The 21,702-nt window shown below is 39.7% G+C and overlaps 1 protein-coding gene across 4 annotated transcripts in view; it reads left to right on the plus strand.

The window, feature by feature from the left end:
* Positions 1-21,702, plus strand: part of SRFBP1 (serum response factor binding protein 1) — a 105,583-nt gene that overhangs the window by 81,744 nt on the left and 2,137 nt on the right. For all 4 annotated transcript variants that reach the window (XM_038403062.2, XM_043514386.1, XM_043514383.1 and 1 more), the window contains 4 exons: positions 1,728-1,799; positions 18,456-18,537; positions 19,858-20,611; positions 21,124-21,161. In XM_038403062.2, the coding sequence (XP_038258990.1) occupies positions 1,728-1,799; positions 18,456-18,537; positions 19,858-20,611; positions 21,124-21,161 (946 nt within the window). The remainder of the gene's footprint in view (positions 1-1,727; positions 1,800-18,455; positions 18,538-19,857; positions 20,612-21,123; positions 21,162-21,702) is intronic.

A 21,702-nucleotide genomic window follows, 5' to 3' on the forward strand; every position in this document is an offset into this window, starting at 1 on the left:
TCTCCACAGGTTCCCTTGGAGTAAGGGCAGAGGCCTGCAACACCTCTGCTGCCACAGTTGTTGTTGGCTTCTGCTGTCCTTTCCACCCACCCTCTATGTATATGAGAGGAGGGGGAAGACTGCTCCTTCCTTTGGAATTTATGCTGTTCTTTCCTAGACTTCTATGATAGCTCATTTTAAATTGATTTGTAATGTTTGATAGTTTTACCATAGTTATTAGGATTATACCATTAATTGCTTGTATAGATTCCCTTTGCAATGTACACTATAGTTTTGTACTCTATTTAGTGTATTTCAGTTCCAAAAATAAGCAAAAATCCCCACTTAAAATACCTGATTTTTTTGTAAATTGCTTCCCTAATTTTGCATAGGAGAAAAGCATTGTCTAGTGGACTGTGCGCAGAATCAAATCTCCTAATTCTTTGCCCAGTGACTTACTGTGGGCACATCACTTAACCACTCTGTCCTAGTTTTCCATGTATAGCATTTAATCTTTGCGTGTAAATCAGTTGCTCTAGACCACTAATTACTCTGGTTGTTATGAACTCATTCCCTACAATTTTTCTTCTGAGGTATCCATATTTGAACACGGTGTTACAGCTCTGGGTACAACACAGAAACAAGTGTCTATCTCCCTGCTCCGCAACAGAATGGCTGCATATACAGCCCAAAGTTGCATTGATCTCGTTGCTGCCATATCACACTGCAAACACAGGACCAATTTACTCTTCTTTGTCATGTTTAAGTTGCTTCCCAGCTTTCTGCCTATTTGAATATCTATTTTATGAATTATTTTCCTCAAACACTAGTAACAAAGCAGGGCCTGGTGATAGGTAGCCCAGAGCCTAACTGGAAATTTCTTCCTTTACCAGTTTTATAAATGACTTGCATTATAATTTTTAACACTATAGATATGTAGGAAGTCACTCATTCCTCATGTAATCTAGTAATATAAACTGGACATAAGGCAAACAATGGACATATGGTAAACAATCTATAATGTAATTTATTTTCTTCAATACCCTTTAAAAAAAACCAAGCCAATATAAACTCTAAAATAGCTATTGAATATGTACAGTTGCTAAGATTAATAAGTATTTTAATATTCTTTCTAATACATACATCCGTCCTAATTGTGGTCACAGTTAGTTTAAAATATACTTCTCTAAAGATGCCTGCTGTGTAGGATTCTCCCTTCTGGCGTGAGAATCCTGCATAGATGATAGCTTCAGAGAAGTGGAATTACAGGTAAGTAATTTTTCCCTTTCAACCTCAATTACAGGGCTGTAATCAAATCTATATATTTACGCAGGAAAGATTTCAGAATTTCTGGTAAATGGGCATTTCTAAACCTCCCATAGTCTATTTTAGGCAATTGAGTGTTTCTAAATATGAGATCTGATCCTGCAGACTGTACTCACTCAAAACTCCAACTGGCTTTAGTATAACCAGGTACTGTTGTGATGGTTATGAGATAAATAGATTAGGAAAAATCTGGTTTTAAATACGTAAGGCAACATTTTGCAAGTAATTCAGTAAAATTTTACATGCAAGTGTACATAAATATTGGTGTCTATGCCATCTTTGAAGAACTGATCCTATTCTCCTTAAAATTAGTAGGAGTAGTCAAAGTTTACTAAACCTTTCTAAGATTTACCTTCATAAACATTATTATAAAGTACTCTTCATAGACATGTGTAATAACAGTAAACATTTTTCTTCCACAGGAAATAAAACCGGATCAAGTAACCAAACTTGCTCTTGGAGGAGAGATTAATTTTGAGCAAGTCTGCAAAAAGGTACGACTTTTTTATCTTATCATTAGGACATGTGCAAGTGTGGGTATGTGTATGCATTTGCATATACCAATCCACTAGGGCGTGCGTGCGTGTGTGTGTGTGTGTATGTATTTTAAAAAGCAGTTTAGCAGGAAAGGCTTGTTAAGGCTGGTGAGGCTAATCCCCATCAATAGTAGGTAACCACATCATTGGCCTATATAATATCTATATCAGTGTGTCATGACCTGCCTAATATATTTGTGATCCACATGACCTATTTCTGGACAATGTACATTTTCATTTTTTATAAAGTAAATTTCCAACCCATTTTGCTGCAGAGAGAAATGTCTAAATGTGAACAGGGTATAACTGTTGTCATGGTGTCTGCAGACAGCCTGAAATAATGACTGACTGGTGAACTCCCTGTCCCCTATTAATCTCATTGATGTATCACCTTGAAAGCCTGATAATAATTAATTGTCAGCGTTAACTATTCCGTTGACGTTTCTAGCAAATCCAAAGTATATGAGGGTAGTAATAGGTTGTTCTGTTGGGAAGGAAATTCAGAGGGTGGATGCACAGCCAAAATAATGGGAGAAAAATGGAGAAGGAAGAGAAACAAAGGGTAGGAATAACAGAGTCCTAAAGGGGAGAATATTTTCCCACTGAGTGATGCTGAATGTTACAAGGTGGTATTGAATCAGTGCTGGCAATGGGTCTGCTGCAGGTTGTTCCGCCGGTTCCGGTTCTGGGACTGGCTCTGTCTGGGTCTCTGGAACTGGATCCACTACTGCTGTTGCAGACTTTGGCATGGGGTCCAGTTCCATCACCTCTGACCGGGTCCTGGTAGAAGTTTCTGGAACAGAGCTAGGCGTGACAGCTTGCTTAGCCTGGCTGCGGGTGACCATTCTCACTCTCTTGGCTAGCTTCACATGATTGGCCAAGTCTTCTCCCAACAGCATGGGGATGGGATAATCATCATAGACTGCAAAAGTCCACGTTCCTGACCAGCCCTTGTCCTGGACAGGCAACTTGGCTGTAGGCAAATTGAAAGAGTTGGACTTGAAGGGTTGAATTGTCACTTGGATCTCTGGGTCGATTAAATTGGGGTCCACTGAGGAAGCCTGGACAGCCAACACTTGTGCTCCAGTGTCCCTGCATGCGGTGACCTTCTTCCCGCCCACACTCAGTTTCCCTCCGCTCTGAGGCTATCTGGGAGGTATCTGAGCCTGAGGACCTCTGGTGTGATTCCGGTGCAGTGAAATGTAATCTGTTGGGGTTCTTGGGCAGTTGGCCTTCACATGCCCCGGCTCGTTACATTTCAAATATCGTCCAGCTGACGGGTCACTGGGGCGAGGTGGGTTGCTGTAGAACGGTGTGGCAGGACCATAAGGTGTCTGGAGTATTCCTTGGTGTGTAGTTGGGGCCTTGGGCTGTCCCTGGTAGTAGGGTGTGGTCTGAGGATGTCCCTTCTGGTATCCGCTCCCACTGCGACCAGGGTTGTTCCTCTCTCCTCCCTCCACCCATTTTGTTCTGGCTTGCCCTGCCTCTCTGGCGCTCTGGGACTGCTCGTATCGATCAGCATAAGAAGCAAGTCTTTCTGCTGAGTCCATTTCCTTATCCCATTAACACTGTTTTATTTCCTTGGACATATTCAGGAATTGCTCCTGAGCTATCAAATCACACATTCCATCAAAGCTAGTGACACTCCTACCTTGGATCCATTTATCCAACAGATCCTTCATCTGGTTTAGATAAGCCACATTACTTAGTTCCGGCCCTCTCTTAAGGGTTCGAAATTTTACTTTGTATGTTTCAGATGTAATTTGAAATTGCTTTAAAACCAAATCCTTGAACTTATTATAGTCACAAGCCTCAGCAATAGGCATCTTATTGAATATGTCCAGAGCTCTTCCAGTGAATTTTGCGACCAACGTAGTCATCTTGTGAGCTTCAGAAATTTTATGGAGAATGCACAGTCTCTCAAAGGTGAGAAAATATTCAGCAATATCACGGGATTCATCATACTGTGGACATAGTTGCTCCCATCTGTGGATGGTTGGGAAAGGATGGTTAGGGTTATCCAGTAGATTCCGCTCAGCCCCCCTTCTCCAACTCCGGTTCATGCTTCCTCTCTTTTTCCCCTCTCCTCCATTTCTTTTTCCTTTGCCTCCATAGCTCTCCTGTGAGCAACCTCTTGGTGTTTTTCTGCCTCTTTCGCTGCCTCCATAGCTCTCTTGTGGGCAGCCTCTTGGGTTTTTTTCTGCCTCTCTTGCTGCCTCCAGTTCTTTCCTGTGGGCAGCCTCTTTGGCTGTTTCTGGCTTGGGCTCTGTCATGTTTGCTTCTCTGTTTTTAAATAACTTTACACCAGAGAGTTAGAAATAAAATAAACAAACTTGGCTTGTCAAAAAAAACAAACAAACAAAGGTGGTGCTGTAAACCAGATACCTATATTCTCTGACAGTGATTGTCAGCCTACAAAAAAATCCTTTTTAAAAAAAACAAAAAAAAAACCAAAAAAACCACTTTTGTCTCCAGGCAAATAGACAGAAAAACCCCTCTAGTGTTCTTAGGTTAAAAAAAACAACCCACCTCTTCAGGTCTGTGAAGACTTGTGAATTTCCCTGCAGAAGGTTAACTACCCTGCCTTTAGGTAGAGAAAACTCCAGCTCACAAAAGACAATTCCCTTTTGTCTCTGCTCTGGCCCCCAAGTAGAGACAAAAAAAAAAAAAATTCTAACTGCTTTCAGCTTAAAACCTGCTTTCCAGCAGCCCAAAGAAAAAAAAAATTCCTTTTTAAAATCTGTGCTTCTGGTTCAAAAAATCTCAAATTGATCTCAAAATGATTTCAAGTTAATCCCACCGCTCTGCCACCATGTCAAGGTCCCTTCCCCACTCTGAACTCTAGGTTACAGATGTGGGGACGTGCATGAAAAACCCCCTATGCTTATTTTTACCAGCTTAGGTTAAAACTTCCCCAAGGTACAAACTATTTTACCTTTTGTCCCTGGACCTTATTGCTGCCACCACCAAATGTTTTAAACAAAGAACAGGGAAAGAGACCACTTGGAAACATCTTTCCCACCCAAAAAAATCCCCCAAGCCCTACACCCCCTTTCCTGGGGAAGGCTTGATAAAAATCCTCACCAACTTCCATAGGTGAACATAGACCCAAACCCTTGAATCTTAAGAACAATGAAAAAGCAATCAGGTTCTTAAAAGAAGAATTTTAATTAAAGAAAAAGTAAAAGAATCACCTCTGTAAAATCAGGATGGTAAATACCTTACAGGGTAATCAGATTCAAAACATAGAGAATCCCTCTAGGCAAAACTTTACAAAAAGACACAAAAACAGGAATATACATTCCATCAGCACAACTTATTTTATCAGCCATTTAAACAAAAACAGAATCTAACGTATATCTAACTAGATTGCTTATTAACTCTTTACAGGAGTTTTGACCTGAATTCCTGCTCTAGTCGTGGCAAAAGCAACACAGACAGAGAAAACCCTTTGTTTCCCCACCCCCCAGCTTTGAAAATATCTTGTCTCCTCATTGGTCATTTTGGTCAGGTGCCAGCGAGGTTGTCTTAGCTTCTTAACCCTTTACAGATGACAGGGTTTTTCTTCTGGCCAGGAGGGATTTAAAGATGTTTACCCTTCCCTTTATATTTATGACAACTGCCTTTTAAGAAGAATGTTTGAGTTTTTAAAAATAACCTTCAATGGCAAGGTTGCATTTTGCAAACAAAGCACGTAAACTACTGGTAACTTTGCTAATGATGTCATAACAAAATCAACTTCATGTTTCCTTATCAAACAATAATTAACAGTTCTACTTTATCAGTGACTATAAAAACTAGAATACCTCAGTCTTAAATTATTTTTATGCTGCTTTATGGTCTTCCTTACTGTCCTGTATTATACACACACAACATTTTACAAATTCTTGGTGAAAAAGACAGCCTTCTAAAGGCAGTTGTTTCACAATCCTCATTAATGGTAGTGGCAGCAGGCATCTCCGAGGCAGGGTGAGTTTGAATGTCTTTTAAGAAGCACAACTTTAACTGCATTTCCTAGTTTTCTGAAATTTGAGGGGTTTTGCTTTTTTTAACCTTACTACTAACTACATGTCTGTATTCGTAACTTCATTTTAACAAGTGTTTTGTGATGGAAAATGTATATAACAAAAACAGTACTTTTTCTGTTTGAGTGTGTTCTCTTTGTTTGTGAGAGATGTGTGGGTGTGTATGTGAGAAAAGTCACAGAGGGCTTGATCCAAAGCCTGCTGAAGACCGTGAGAGTCTTTCCATTGACTTCAAAGGGCTTTAGAACAGGCACAAAATCACTGCAGTTTTCATTTTGTTCCCAAATCCCAAAGTCTATTAGCTACAGAAAACATTCCTGCAATGATAGATTCCTATTAGTGATATAAAACTTCTGGTTTTATTGTTACTGCCTTTAAAAGCAACATAACCAGATAATTACTTGTGGATTTTTAACATTCTTTGCTTATGAAAAAGTTCTGTTCACAAACATAACTGTTCATAACTACTGTATGCAGTCCTCTCTTTCTTGGTTTAATATTATTAATGCTCTGTTCAATCTATTTAGTCTTTTGTATTTTGTGTAATATGCTTGTCATTGATGTCTTGCACTTGTGTTTAGTTATAGGAAAAGGAACTGTCAGGATCCCTTTAATGGAAATCTATTCAGTGATAACGTATGCCTCAGCTTTACATTATATCTACATACTCAAAATCCTTGCGGAACAATGTGCATTACTTCACTAAATAACATGGTTTCTTTTAGTACAGACACAAAATAACTGAAGATACACAGGAATCACCACTATAGGGTTGGCCGTTTTGTTCATTCATTTGTTTTTGTTAAAATCTGCTTGAAATGGAAATGACTCTGGTGTATGAAACCACAGTTCCCTGAGAATTTTCCAGGGCAAACATGAAATGTTAACTTCAAACAAGGATGGCTGTGGCTTTCATAAGACCATTGAAGATGTGAAGAATGTTGCACTAAGGTGTAAAAACTGTCTGTCTGTGACCAACCCTTCATGACAGCTCATTGCCTTCAAAACTGGATCATTTAAACTGAACTTAGAGATACTTAATGCCTGTCTACATAATTTTTTTTCCTGCTTTAACTATATTCATTTAGAAACTGATTGTTAAAGTGGTACATATCATTTGGAACTGTACTGGTATAAAGATGCTTTATATCAGTAGAGTGTATTCCCCATAATTTACAGGAATAAGCTATATAGATAAGACACGCAAAAAGTATATTAAAAGAGCATCGAGGCTGGTGCAAAATCAAGCCATCAAAAGTTAGGAAATGCCATCATTAAGGTTGCCCTTGTTTGGCCCACGTATGCATGTGCGTTATGATGGTCTTTAATTGCATACTGATTTTTTCCAGCCTGCAGGCAAAAGGACTGAGCTACGAAGGGGGACAGCTGGGAGAAGCTGGTTTAAGGCTGCAGCAGACCTGAATATTAGCACAGCCCCAAAACGATGGCTATGGGGCTCTTGTGCCTAGAAGAGGAAACCTGCTGTTATCCAGGAGGAGGGCAGGCACAATTCCTGAATGAGGGAGGAGAACAGTTGGTCCTGAAGGGGCTATAATGGTCTGTATTTGGGAAATTTTAAAGACCCCACAAGGGGGCATATTATTATAAGTATTCTGGCCTGAATATAAATTATGAAGAACTAAGATGGAACTCAGCATGGTGTCCGTAGGGCCACCTCAGACCATGAGGGGGTGCTCTGGGACAGCGCCCATCCACAAACTGGCATATCTGAATTTACACTAGAGGGCTGTACCAATTTAACTATTTTAGTTTAAAAAAAAAAAAATCACCATCCCCCTGCCCCCCCCCCCCCACACGACTGAAATGGTTATATTGGTATTAAAAACTGCCTATAGACTGGGTCTAAGGATAGTACGTCAGTAGCCTAAAAGACACCTAACAGATCTTCACCCAGTATGATACAGAATCAGTGATGTACCAATGCTGAAATACCTACAGTAGGATTTTTGAGTGCAGGGTTTAAATTAATCACCAATTCTTCTATGGTATATATGGAAATCTTGATGATGATTGAGCAGTTCTGGCATGTGTTAATCATTACTAAAGGCATATATTGCCTAATGAACATAATGCTGGAAAATCTGCTTTTCAGTGCCAATCTACATGTTTATCTCAAACGCTTTATAGCTTTCTATAGTTAGTTTATAGTTATAGTAAACTGAATTTCCATTTCCACAGTACGTCTTTCAGAAAAATGGTTAAACACATATGATGAAAATCTGTTTTCAATTGTGGGAAGACTTTGAGTGTAGTATGCCAAGAAATCTTTTTGTTTTCAATAGCACATCCAACTTTTAAAATGACACACTTATTGTAACAGTACCAGATACCCACTGGGTCATTTATCCCTGTGTGTCCTTACTAGCCCTCACCAACTCTGTAGCATGGCCCAAGAGATTAACATAACTCTTCCCCCTGAGTCTAACTGCAGAAGCACTGATTTTTTTTCACCATGTCACAAGTCTGTATGTTTTATCGAGCTATACCTGATTTATCTTTTGGGGTTTGTGTTTGTGCCTTGGAGCCACTTAATTGCCTAATACTTGAAAGTTAAATCCCCAGGAGTCCGTTTTGTTCATCATTCCATCAGCAACCTAAATTTGTAATAAGACTTTAGCTATGAGGATTTTAATTCCAGAACTTTTCAACTAATATTTTGATCAAGCAGCCACTTTTCTTGGGCCATCACATAGTTTTATTAATAAAGAGATCAACCCTGTACCCCACCATCCTCGGAACTTTCCTTATTTATTTCTACCATCTGCTTCCACTGAGAGGTTTTGGGGTATGGTCAGTGGTAAACTGCAGAGAATTCAAGATGCATTCAAGTTATTGCTAACTCCTAGAAGTTTTTTCAGAACTCTGTCTCCAGATAGGCTTACAACACATAAATTGAGGAGCATAGTTTGTTCTACCCTCAGCCTGTGTTCTCTTCTTCATTAAAAATGGGTGGTAATGTGAAACAGTGAGAACAATAATAGGTTCAGAATTTTTTTTGGGAGTTTGTTGAGTTTGGCCAGTTCCCATCATGCTTAGACATCCAACTCCCTGTTGGAAACAACTTCCTGCTCTAGTTCTCTCTAATCTGGCTTTTCTCCATTTTCACTTTTAAGTGCTATATGATCAGCCACTGATATATTGATAGGCCAGTTTTACAATTTGCTCTCCAGAAAAGGTGAAGCAATCAGTGTGATGCTTTCAGATCAGCTGTGAAATGGTTAAGAAATTATTTTTTATATATATGTTTACAGTATGCCTCAAGTTTTAATTCCAGTTTTGTAACATCTTTTTAGTCAGATTTATCTACATATTCTATACAGTTTCTTATCCACTTACAAGTACTGTACAGTCTTTTGCTCAGTCCTCTTATTTGACCATGTTGTGTTGATGCTGCACAATCACTGTTAATCTCCTTATTTTTATGGATTGCCAGGTTTTTTAAGTACTAGTATCTCTTCTGCTCCTGTTTTTTGCCAAGTTTTGTTCAGCACAGCAAAAACCAAAGAGTAAAAATATTTAGCAATGACAGTTTTTTATAACTTTTCAAAGAATTGTACAAATATGTAATCCAGATGAACAAATACCACTGCTGTCGTCGTCTTCTATATGAATTCTTAGTATTTAATATACTTATGCTTTTTCTAATATATTACTGAATTTATTGATAGGAACTTAGCAATGTTGTGTGTAAATGCACTGTTTTCAACACTGAAGAAATTTCTAAAGTCAAATATGAAGAGTATAGTACCCACCTAGTTTCTAGTGGGGAATTTTTCCACGTGAAAAACAACATAAAATACCAATCAACATGACTGCTGTGTCAATTTAGGCCTGGAAGCATAAACTCTATGTATGGGTAGGTAACTCAGATTATGTGCATGTCCTGTCCTAGAACTCTTCGCTGTGGTTTCCCACTATAATACCAGTTATAATGTTGATTTTATGGACAAAAGGAAGAAGTTAATAATAATGGCTAGTAGATCACCACAGAACTTGCACTTGGGAGATCTAATTTTTATTCCAAGCTCTGTTATAGATCACTTAATCTTTCTATGGCTGTTTCCCCACTCTCAAAAATAAGTGCCGTGCTAAAAGAGTTGTTGGGCAGATAAATTAATTTTGCCAGATTAATCCAATGAAACTATACTGACCATTTGTTGTATTCTAAAGCTATTAAGGCTTGTAAAGTGCTGAGGTCTCATGGAAGACATTAATTATAGAGGTTCAATATATTATGTCTTCTTAATACTACCAGGTCAATTAATATAAATCCAATTAAGAGTGTGGGGAAGAGGGTTTGGGGTTTGGTTTTGTTTTTCAAAATTTTAAGGAAAAAAACTCTGAATTCATTCCAGGCAATATCATGTTTCTGAATTTTCCCTTTCTTGTGAAAATGTTGGTACAGTGGATATTTTTTACATCAAATCCTGCAAAGAAAACCTCTATAAAAGGCACTTTTTCACATGAAAACCATTTGCAAAATTCTGATGGGAAATGGAGTTATGTCTTTGAAAATCCTCTTGGAAGAGGAAAGGGGATACATCCTTGAAAATCCTCTTGGAAGAGGAAAGGGGATACATCTTGGAAAATCCTCTTGTTGACAGGGTTGCTGGAACAATTTGTATGGTGGGGGGAGCTCGGAGCCATTGAACTAAACTGTAAACCCTGTGTATAATGGAATCCTTTTCAAGCCAAGGTGTGCAGCAGCACCCCTAGTTTCATCATCTATGCTTGTTGAAAGAAGGAAGTGAGAAACCATGATAGAAACTCATTTACATATTCAAGTATACTCGTTCATTTTTGATGGGAGAAAAAGGAGATGGGTGTGGATGTAGTGTAGTTGGAGGACAGGTTGCACAGCCTCCAGCATTTTTGGAAATTACTTCACTTTATAAGAGGAATAGGGCTAAATGCACAGGATATGTGAAAGTGGTTAGCCTTGGTCTCAGGCCACGCATATAGAACAGGGCAATGCGCTTACTCTTCAACTGTGCTCAGAAAGTTGGATATTCAAGCCTGCACCTGGGTGCCAGACTCCACCAAAAAGAAGAGTCAACAGCACTGCTGCCAGTCAGTTTGAGAACCGCTGCTCTAGGCTTTTCCCTTATAAAAATTCCCTTGAAAATGGTAACTGACAGAAACCAAAGGGGACCGTAAGATTTCCTGCATGTATTTACTTCTTATGTGAAATGGTTCAGTGAAGTTTGGATTTTATTGAGAAATATCAGCTTGCTAACCCTCCAAAAAATCCTTAGGCCAGTGTCATCACAGTGGACAGACAGTAGTGCTGGAACTATGGGTGCTGGGAGTGTTGTCACACCTCCTGTCTTGAAGTAGTAATAAGAAACATCAAATTCATGGTTTCCATCATCAGCACCCCCACTATATAAATTGTTCCAGCACCCCTGTGGACAGATGTCAGCTACAGCTGAAAACATTTCATAAGCCTACTCAAAAATGCTAGGGTCATCTCTGTTGACATTTACTGATGCTCATGCTGAGTTGTTTGCTTACTCAGGCAGCTGCTGCAAGTGGAACGTCTCACCTACAGTGCTGCTAAAAGCTTATGAAATTCACTCCATGTAGTCCCTACACTCCAGACCCCCTGATTGGCAGCTGCTCCAATATTGCATAAAGAGCTGAGGAGGCTGGGTCAACTGAGTGGGAATCCTGCAGCTGCTGCAATCCACGTCTGTCTCTTCCATTGCCTACTTCCCCATCCCCAGCTCAGAACTTGAGGAGCCAGTGCTGGTGTTCTTGGTTCCGCACAATATATAGTTTGCAAGTCTGAAAATTAGCTTGTATAACTAGCATAAAATGTCACTTGTGGAGCTTAACTAGACATGGCAGTTGTTGACAGATGATTCCTTCCCTTCACAAATATTGTGGACCGTATAACACGCAGCTGTAAGCATAGGAATATTGTCATCAACCATGTCCAGCTTTCCAGACAGGCATCGCTAGTGGACTTTTAAATGGCCAAATGCACACTCAACAGTCATTCTGCACTTGTTCAGCCTGTTGAACCGCTCCTTGTTGCCGTCAAGTTGCCCCGTGTATGGTTTCATAAGCCACAGCATTAATGGGTAGGCAGGGTTTCCAAGGGTCACAATGGGCATTTCGACTTCCCCTACAGTGATCTTCTGGTCCAGAAAGAAAGTCCCTGCTTGCAGCTTCTTGAACAGGCCAGTGTTCCAAAATACGTGCGTCATGCACCTTTTTGGACCAGCCTGCGTTAATGTCCGTGAAACGTCCACATTAATGTCTGTGAAATGTCCACAAGCGCCTGGAGAACCATTGAGAAACTATTTGCAATTAATGACCCTGCACACTTCCATCAACACGAGTCCAATGGTCTACTTTCCCACTTTGAACTGGTTAGTGACTGATTGGTAGCAGTCTGGAGTAGCCAGCTTCCACATGCAATTGCCACACACTTCTCCAATGACAGGGCAGCTCTCATTTTCGTGTCCTTGCACTGCAGGGCTGGGGCGAGCTCATCACACAGTCCCATGAATGTGGCTTTCCTCATCCAAAAATTCTGCAGCCACTGCTAGTCATCCCAGATGTGCATCATGATTTGATCCCACCACTCAGTGCTTGTTTTCCAAGCCCAAAAATGGTGTTCCACTGTGATCAGCACCTCCGTGAAAGTCACAAGCAATCTCGTGTCATACCTCTTATGCATGGCTAGATCAACGTCACAGTACTCTTGCCTTTGTAGTTTAAGGAATAACTCCACTGCCACTCATGACGTGTTGATCAGAGTGAGCAGTTCCTGGGGGATCCATTCCTGCAGCCTGAAAGAGGCAGCGCACACAGTACACAAACTGTTGAAAGATGGTGCCAAATGCGGATGAAGCACAGGGTTTGCTGGGATGCAAAGCAATGCATCACTGGGCATGATGACTCAGGATGCCCCGCAACCCCCTCCACCTTCTCACAAGTCTTAGTGGCAAAAGATTTCAGAGTAGCAGCCGTGTTAGTCTGTATTCGCAAAAAGAAAAGGAGTACTTGTGGCACCTTAGAGACTAACAAATTTATTAGAGCATAAGCTTTCGTGAGCTACAGCTCACTTCATCAGATGCATTTAAGTGGTGCTCTGTGGGATAACTGCCCAGAGTGCACCACTCAAAATAGCATGGCAAATGTGAACATGCAGTTGCACAGGCAGCTGTCAGTGTGAACACACAACAGGTGTTTTCCTTATGTGCTCTCTGAGCAGCGCTGTAACTGCTGGTGCTGTAACTTTGCCAGTGTAGACGTTCCCTTAGTGAGCCAAAAAGTTTTGAAGGAGTCCCTTGTTAAAATGACCACCCTGCACCTTTAAGCGGAGGGGTATTTGGCTGGCTGACCGAACAAGGGAACTATGCTTTATGGCTTGGGGGAAGGGGGAGTTGGAAAACTGCTGCAAAGGGTCAGCGAGGTCGCTGACTCATCCCCTGGGAATGAGGGATTGAAAAGGGACAGCCGTGTGCCTTACCCCTCCCTTTTGCACAAAGCAGTGTGGATCTGCAGGCATAGTATTGTCCTTTGGACGCATAGGCACACATCCAAGTTGCTCAAGGGTTCGCAGCTGGGCTTTGGTGGTGAAGCAGTACTCATTGGCGTGCAAAGAGGGGCATGATATGGGATCAGCTGATACCACTGATGTATGTTGTGTAGGCCCATCACCGGCCACCAGATATAATTGTGGTACTCCTTGGGGGAAACAATTTGGGAATGCTTAAAGGAACTAATACTCAGAACAAGGAGGGACTTGAGGCTGATCCTTGCAATTTTTCCAGGAGTTAACTTTGCATGGTCAATATGCTTCAGCGCAGGGTCTGGCAGGGAGCCATTAGCCCCCCAGGGTGGACAAGGCCAGGAAGTATGTGAACAAGGGGGCAGTAATTTCACATCCTGGCATAGTATATGGATCACCAGAGTTGTTTCGGGAGGATGGGTTTCACCGCTCAGACTTAAGTGCAGTTATGTTTTTGACTGATATAAAAGAGCACATTAGGTGAGGTCTGGGAACCTTACTGGGTTTGGGGAGGAGCAGTCAAGCTAATGGTTTTCGCCTCCTTGTGGCAGATGTTCAGTGCAGGTACTCCATAGGAAAAGTATACAGTGACCGGATAAATGGCTTGGGAAAGGATTTAAAAAGAGTTGTTTGGTAAAGGAGTGAACGGGGGGCAGTTGGGGACTCCTATGATTGGTACGGCAGGGAGCCAACCGCTATTATTATAGCCCACCTTAACCCTCCTATGAGGGTGGGGTGGATGGTAAGATCCCAGCAATGGATTTCCTGGAGGGACATGGATGGAAAAAGGTGGGGGAGGGAAGCTGGTAAAATCCCCCTGGTTAATTATGGAATAAACATGGGATTACCTGCACTGTACACTTTTTATCTGCTGGGTAGTCCCAGGCATCTGATGATAAAGTTGCGGCCTGATTAAACCTATGTCCCATATCTCCTGTCGTCTTTCCGGTATAGCCAGACAATGTTGGCATCTCATGACTGCCCAGGTTGGATGTTGAGTACAGAAGGAGCCAGTCACTGACCAGTAAATATATTACTCAACTGCTTTATTCACTTTGCACCTCCCAGACTGGATGCTGAATGAGGGAGGAGGATCCTATGGAAATAATATGTGGTGATGCAATTAGGTATTGTCATAAATGCATATGCACAAGAAGATAGAGATGTGATTGTTCATGCAGCCTTAAGCATTTCCTGATTGAGTTTCGCATTGCAACTTTTACAATCTTTTAGCATTGTTTTTAGTTTGACATATTATATATTGGATAGAAGACAACTATAGAAATACCAAAAAATAAAATTTCTGTTTATGCACATCTAAGTAAATATTAGGTTTCGTAAGTTTAAGCTTCTTGATAGAGAGCTAGGAAAACCGGATTTTATTGTTTCATGCCAGAAACTTGCTTTATGATTTCAATTAAGTCACTGGGGCTAATCTGTACTTCAGTTTCTCAGTCTATAAAATGGGGATAATGTCTACCTTTGAAAATACTGAGACTTTTGCATGAAAGACACACATTAGTGAAAAGTGGTACAAGAAATAGTATGGCTTCATACAAATAAATATTTACCATTCAAGCATTTTCATAAATAATCAAATTTAGTGTTGTGTTTTTCCTCTATGGATAGACTTAACATTTTTCCTTCTAAATTAGATTTTCTGTCAGTGTTTTTTGTCATATATAACACTTAGGTTCAATTTGTTTTTCCATAAGCTTGGATATGCCAAAAAGTCCAAAAATAGGAAGTGTTAAGGATAAGAATGTCACATTGTTTATGGCTGCTATCTCCTAATGTAGATAGTATTTGTGGGTATTTTTCTATAAGAAAAATGTGAGTATTCCATATAAACTGGCAAATAAACTTAAACCCTTTTCCATAAATACTTGAATTAAAGAACACCAGATGTTGCACAGAAGCTACTGCTGCTTTGTGAACTTTATGGTATACACTTTCTAAACCCACAGGAAGCGTCTGAGGGGGAAAATATATTAAGTTCAAAAATACATTTTCCAGCTATAGAAAAATCTCCAAAGAAAATACCTTTTGATCTTCAGCAGTGTGAGCAGGCTGTCCCAATAGTCTGGGAGCAGCATACATTGTTGTCACATGGGATCTAGATTTTGGCTTCACGTTCTCTAGGCCAAACCAGCCTGCGAGTAAGCCAGCTGAGGCCCATTGGAGATGGAACATGTATGTCTCTTGGACCATCTCCTCTGGCCAATGTTCAGAGCATCGCAGACTGTCTGCAAAGGAAACATTTTCCCAGCTCTCCTTGACCTCAGGAAAGATTTCTGCGATATGGGGGACTTGGGGAGAAGGGAAATTGCTGGCAAGCCCAGAAAATCATCTCATCAAACAAGAAATATGACTTAAACAGTATGGTCTTCTGATAAGATGTTGAGTGTCCCTCACTATTTTGTAATGTTTTCCCTAGGGCTGGCCAGAAAACATTTGTTTCCAAAGAAGTTAGAGAGTTTGAAATTTTGTTTTTATTCTGATATGGAATGTGGGGGAGAAACCCACCTAATGTTTCCAATAGCTTGACTTTTAGGGCACTCACTTCCAAACCAATTTCAGAGTAGCAGCCGTGTTAGTCTGTATTCGCAAAAAGAAAAGGAGTACTTGTGGAACCTTAGAGACTAACAAATTTATTTGAGCATAAGCTTTCGTGAGCTACAGCTCACTTCATCGGATGCATTCAGTGGAAAATACAGGGGGGAGATTTATATACACACACAGAGAACATATCTATTCAGAGGACACCATCATAGGGCCTAATCACATCAGCCACACTATCAGAGGCTCGTTCACCTGCACATCTACCAATGTGATATATGCCAGCATGTGCCAGCAATGCCCCTCTGCCATGTACATTGATCAAACTGGACAGTCTCTACGTAAAATAATAAATGGACACAAATCAGATGTCAAGGATTATAACATTCAAAAACCAGCCGGAGAACACTTCAATCTCTCTGGTCACTCGATTACAGACCTGAGAGTGGCTATTCTTCAACAAAAAAACAGACTCCAAGGAGACACTGCTGAATTGGAATTAATTTGCAAACTGGATACAATTAACTTAGGCTTGAATAGAGACTGGGAATGGATGAGTCATTACACAAAGTAAAACTATTTCCCCCCCACCCCCACGCCCCACTGTTCCTCAGATGTTCTTGTCAACTGCTGGAAATGGCCCACCTTGATTATCACCACAAAAGGTTTTCTTCCTTCCCCCCCAACCCCTTCCTGCTGGTAATAGCTCATTTTAAGTGATCACTCTCCTTACAGTGTGTATGATAAAACCCATTGTTTCATGTTCTCTCTGTGTGTGTGTGTGTGTGTGTGTGTGTGTGTGTGTGTGTGTGTGTGTATATATATAAATCTCCCCACTGTATTTTCCACTGAATGCATCCGATGAAGTGAGCTGTAGCTCACGAAAGCTTATGCTCAAATAAATTTGTTAGTCTCCTAAGGTGCCACAAATACTCCTTTTCTTTTTACTTCCAAACCAGGCACAGTAGGAACTTGAACCTGGGTCTCCCACATTCCAGGTGATGAACACTGGGCTATTAGCAGTACTGGGTTTGGTGTCTCTTTCCCCTCTACCCCACAAAATCCATCCTGGATCTGATATGCCTTCCCAATCAGTTTTGCTTATTAAGAACTTTGCAGTAAAGTGAGGACAATGTCGTGACTGAAGAACAATCTTTCTAATAATATGTCTTTCAACATACGAAGAACTAGGAACTGAAAATCACAAGGCTAGGAAAGGAAAGAAACACCATCCATAGTACTTTTACCTAATTACTATAATTTCCTCCTTTAGCCTCCATGACACCCAAATTGTCCTCTGTCTCCCTTATCTCTTCATACAAAAACACAAACCCCAATATCATCCTTGCCCTTCAATCTGACCATGTTACCCTGCTCTTTAAATCCCTCCAATGGCTTTCTCTGCTCAGCTGCATCAAATTTAAGCTTACCTTTGCCTTCAAGACTCTGTATAACTCTGCACTTAACACTTATCCACCCTTCTCTTATCCATCTTCCCTTATCTCCTCTCCTGTTCAAATGCCAGCCTTGATGCCTCATTCCACCTGCTTCTCTCTATCTCCAGATATCTCTATTCCTTTATCCAAACCACCCCATGCAAATGGAATGCCCTTTTTGAGCTGGTCCACAAGATTACTACCTTCTTCATGTTAACTTCTACTGTGACTCCTACAAGAAGTGAGGCGGTTGCTTATTCCTGTTTATCCACAGCCTTGTCATAACGTCTATTTAAAAAAAACACAAGTGTGTTGTGTTTTTCAAACTGTGCTACTAAGATGTGGCTATTTGCTACCTTGACTACCTTACTTAGCTTTGTACATTTCTCCTCTACCCCTTCATCTTTTTGCCTTTTAGACTGGAAAGTCCTTGGAGACAAGGAGCAATGTTGTCTCATGTTTGGAAAGCATTTAATACATTGTGAGCACTATTGGAAATAATAGTAATGACTTCAAAATTTAGTCTCTAGAGCTCTATGAAAAAAAGATGAACAATATTATCTGACTTAAGTTATTACCCCTCCAGCCAAGAGGAGGTAGCCTTGTGTATACAGTCCTCTTCAGCCTTTTTTTTTTAATTATTGTAGACCAATATAGCAAATATGCAGTGAATGTAAAATTGTAGTATGTTGTTCAAGCCTGGAAGATGTGCAGGCAATCTATTCCTAAACATAAACATCACAATATCACTCATATTTAATAATAGGGCAATTGCAATGGTGCATATTTGTGATGTTCTTTTCGGTAGCCGCATAGTCAAATTCTTTCATGCTCCTTAGGATGATGTGAGATTTGAATTTAAGACAAATTTGAGGTGTGCAGGCCTGGTAACATTTAAACTTTCATTGTCTTGGAGTTTTTGTTTTTTAGTGGGCTGGGAGGGCTATACACTGTCACTAGTGTGTCTTATAGTATGGATCAGGCAAATCTACACAACCACCTTATCACCATATAACATTTCTTATTTATTTTTAATTTTTTTATACAGCCAAATTCCACTGCAGCTGACAGAGCGACTGCTAGACTAGCAACACACCCACTGTTGAAGACAAAAATTGCTGATATTAAAGGTATGAAATAGACAGTCTCATCTTGTGTACAAACAAATACAGGAATTTGAACATTATCTTATTCTATCCCTTAAAAATGGTGTTTTGGAAGAGGTAATATAATTACTCTGTCTCAAGTAGGGATGTTTGTCATAGCCACCCAAATGAATTTTAAAGGTTTTATACTTATATTCTGAACACTGAGGCTCCCTGTATTCTGTAAGGAACTGAATTTTTAATAAAAAGAATATAAATTAAATATATAATTTTCATATTCATTTAATTATTTATATATATGTATAATTTAATGAATATGTAGTATGTCAATAATAAACTGGCTTATTATAGCCTGAATATGTTGGTCACTTTTGATATTAAATTGCTCCCATGTTTGTTCTCTGCTTTTAACCCACAGTAATAGTATTTGCTAATAGGTGTATGTACTGTTACACATTTGTATTACCGAACTTAAGCCAGCTAGCTGAGATGAAGTCACAGACCTAAAATAGTTTTGTAATATTAACTGCTTAGCAGGTTAATAGGTCTAAAACTCTCAGTTGCATAGCAGCTTGCAGAGAGAGGGGATTATACGATTCATAAAATCCAGAAGTCTCTGCTAAATTGGTGCTGCATCATATTTAGAGCAACACCTATATTGACTTTATAAAGACTCTATATTGGAGGTATTTAAGGCTGGGGTTTTTAAAGTATGGTAAAGCAGTTTGCACCATTTCCAGTATGGACATAGCTTGTTTTTCACCACCACATTCGCATACCCTACACACCACCGCTCATGGTGTACGGTGTAGACATAGGCTAAAAGAAGGTTGAGGCATGTTGGTTGGTGTTCGCTGTTGGGCAAAGAGCAGATACGGAAAATTCCAAGCCAAAGGGTGAATGTTTCAGAAAAAATTAGCTTGTGAAAAAAGGTTATGGTGGAAATAACCTTAGCTAATAACAGGCAGGGCTAGGTGTCTATGATTGTGTGTGTGTGTGTGTGTGTGTGTATAACGTGTGTTTGCAGTTTTTCCACACTCAAAATATCACCTAACATTAACTTGAACCAATGAAAATCATCTGATGCTGAGAAGTTCGCTACATGCAATTGGAGCCCTCAGTTCTGATTTCCCCACTTTTTGTCTTTGACATTACTTCAAGTCATTTTCAGCCCCTACTTTTACTTTCTATATGATCTAGTGAAGGCACCAAAAATATCTCATACTTGTTCAGCATAGTGGATCTAACTTGCAAACTTAGTGTCAGAGCCACTTGAGTGTTATTTTAACTAATGTATGCACTGTCATGATGCTGCAATAACTCTATCTGCTATTATTTTTGTAGCTGCTGTAAAAGCCTTTAAGGATGCAAGACGGAAGCCACCTAAAACTCAATCTTCAGATGAGCATAAATCAGAAGAACAGCTTTCTCAAAAGCCTAAATTGAGGCAACAGTCTAATAGCAATGTAGATAACCAGACACATACACTGGTTCTAAAACAGCAAGAAGCTAAAACAAAGGTGAATGTGAAAACAGCCACTAACACAGAAAATAAACAAATCTGCGAGAGAGAATGTGAGCAGAAAACTTTAGAAATTGAAAGAACAGATTCTCTGGGTGATTTGTCATTACAAACTTCAGAAAAACGTGCAGTAGTTCAGGATCAGACAGAAATAACAATTGACTTGCCAAAAAGAAAAAAACTTACAAGTGCGAACAAGTTCAGGATAACAAACAAATCAAACAGTGATCTTAGTGATATGGAAGAATTTGATAACAAGGAGTATTTTGATGACAGCACGGAAGAGAGGTTTTATAACCAGTCATCCGATTCTGAAGATAGTGACAGTGATGATGATTTCTTCATTGGCAAAGTAAAGAAAAAGAGGAAGAAAGTGGCAGATAGTGACCTTTCTTCAGCAAAGGAAAAGAAAAGACTCAAAGAAGCATTACTAAACAAAACAAAGGACTCAAAGATCATGACGATGCAGGATGTGATCACAGAAGAATGTAAACCAAGTGCAAAAGCAGTGAAATTGGAATCAGTATTTTGCAACTCTCTGTCCAGATCTGATCAGAAATCCAAAAATATGAAGAGGTAATTTTTTCTATTTCAGTTATAGAAATTATAGAGTAATTATTATGACTTGAAATATTTCCATCAAATGAGCAGAATTTCAGCCAATCACTGCTCAGAGTATTTGGATTGGCATTTTGTAGCCAGTCACATTATTCTTCCTTGATCATTACGCATTTTTCAAATTCTTCCCTGCTCAGGAAAGTTATTCATGTGTCAGTATCAACAGAAAGTCCTAAAAAGATGCTCACAGCAATGTAACTGCTCCTGACCATCATAAAAGCTGAACTCAAAAGCTCAAGATGAGCCAACAACCAAAATCAGTTTTATATACAAAAATATAAATTCTTGCATTGGTTTACATGTCAGTTTCACTTCAGTGTTAACCAATTGCAAAAGCTGTTTATTGCTATCATACCCTAGTGCCATATAGATTATCCGGCAAGTATGGTGAAGCAGGCTGTTTTTTTCAAACAAATATTTTATTATTCCTTTCTTGAAAGATCTTTAATACTATTTTCTTGTTTTTTTAGAAATGTTAACTATCAGACTTCCAAAAATAGAAGAACAGGTATGTGTCCATGGTACTGCTGCTCCATTTGAATTCCTTAAAATGCCAAAAGTAAAACCTGTCAAGCTGTACTTATCCCCGTAGGGCTAATCACAATGAGGTAGTCTGTTTTGTTTCATATTTCAGTTTAGGACTTGTCTCCATGAAAACAATTAATTTGCGGCAAGCTGGGGTGGGAATCTACCCCCCTACTAACCTGTCATAGACTGTCTGTGTGGACCCTCTTGACATGCATTAACAATATGTTTATGTGCTTTCGTTTAGTTCCATTTCAGAGAGGACTAGATCAAAGAATGTTATCAAACCGTAAATGTGCATAGACAGCATGGTCTACATGGACAGTTAGTCTGCAGCAGCTTAGTGCAGGGTAGATTCACACCCTGTCTTGCCACGAACTAAATGTTCATGGAGACAAGCCCTTAGTGACATTTATTCAGATATTTTTGTTTGAGTCGTCAAGGGATTGCACTTGCCCTTTAACTTGTAGTAACTGTTTGATGTTATACATTTCCATGGTTTGAAATAATTATCAAAAGCAAGC

The sequence above is a fragment of the Dermochelys coriacea genome, chromosome 5 (genome assembly GCF_009764565.3).
Source record: "Dermochelys coriacea isolate rDerCor1 chromosome 5, rDerCor1.pri.v4, whole genome shotgun sequence".
Taxonomy (NCBI): domain Eukaryota; kingdom Metazoa; phylum Chordata; order Testudines; family Dermochelyidae; genus Dermochelys; species Dermochelys coriacea.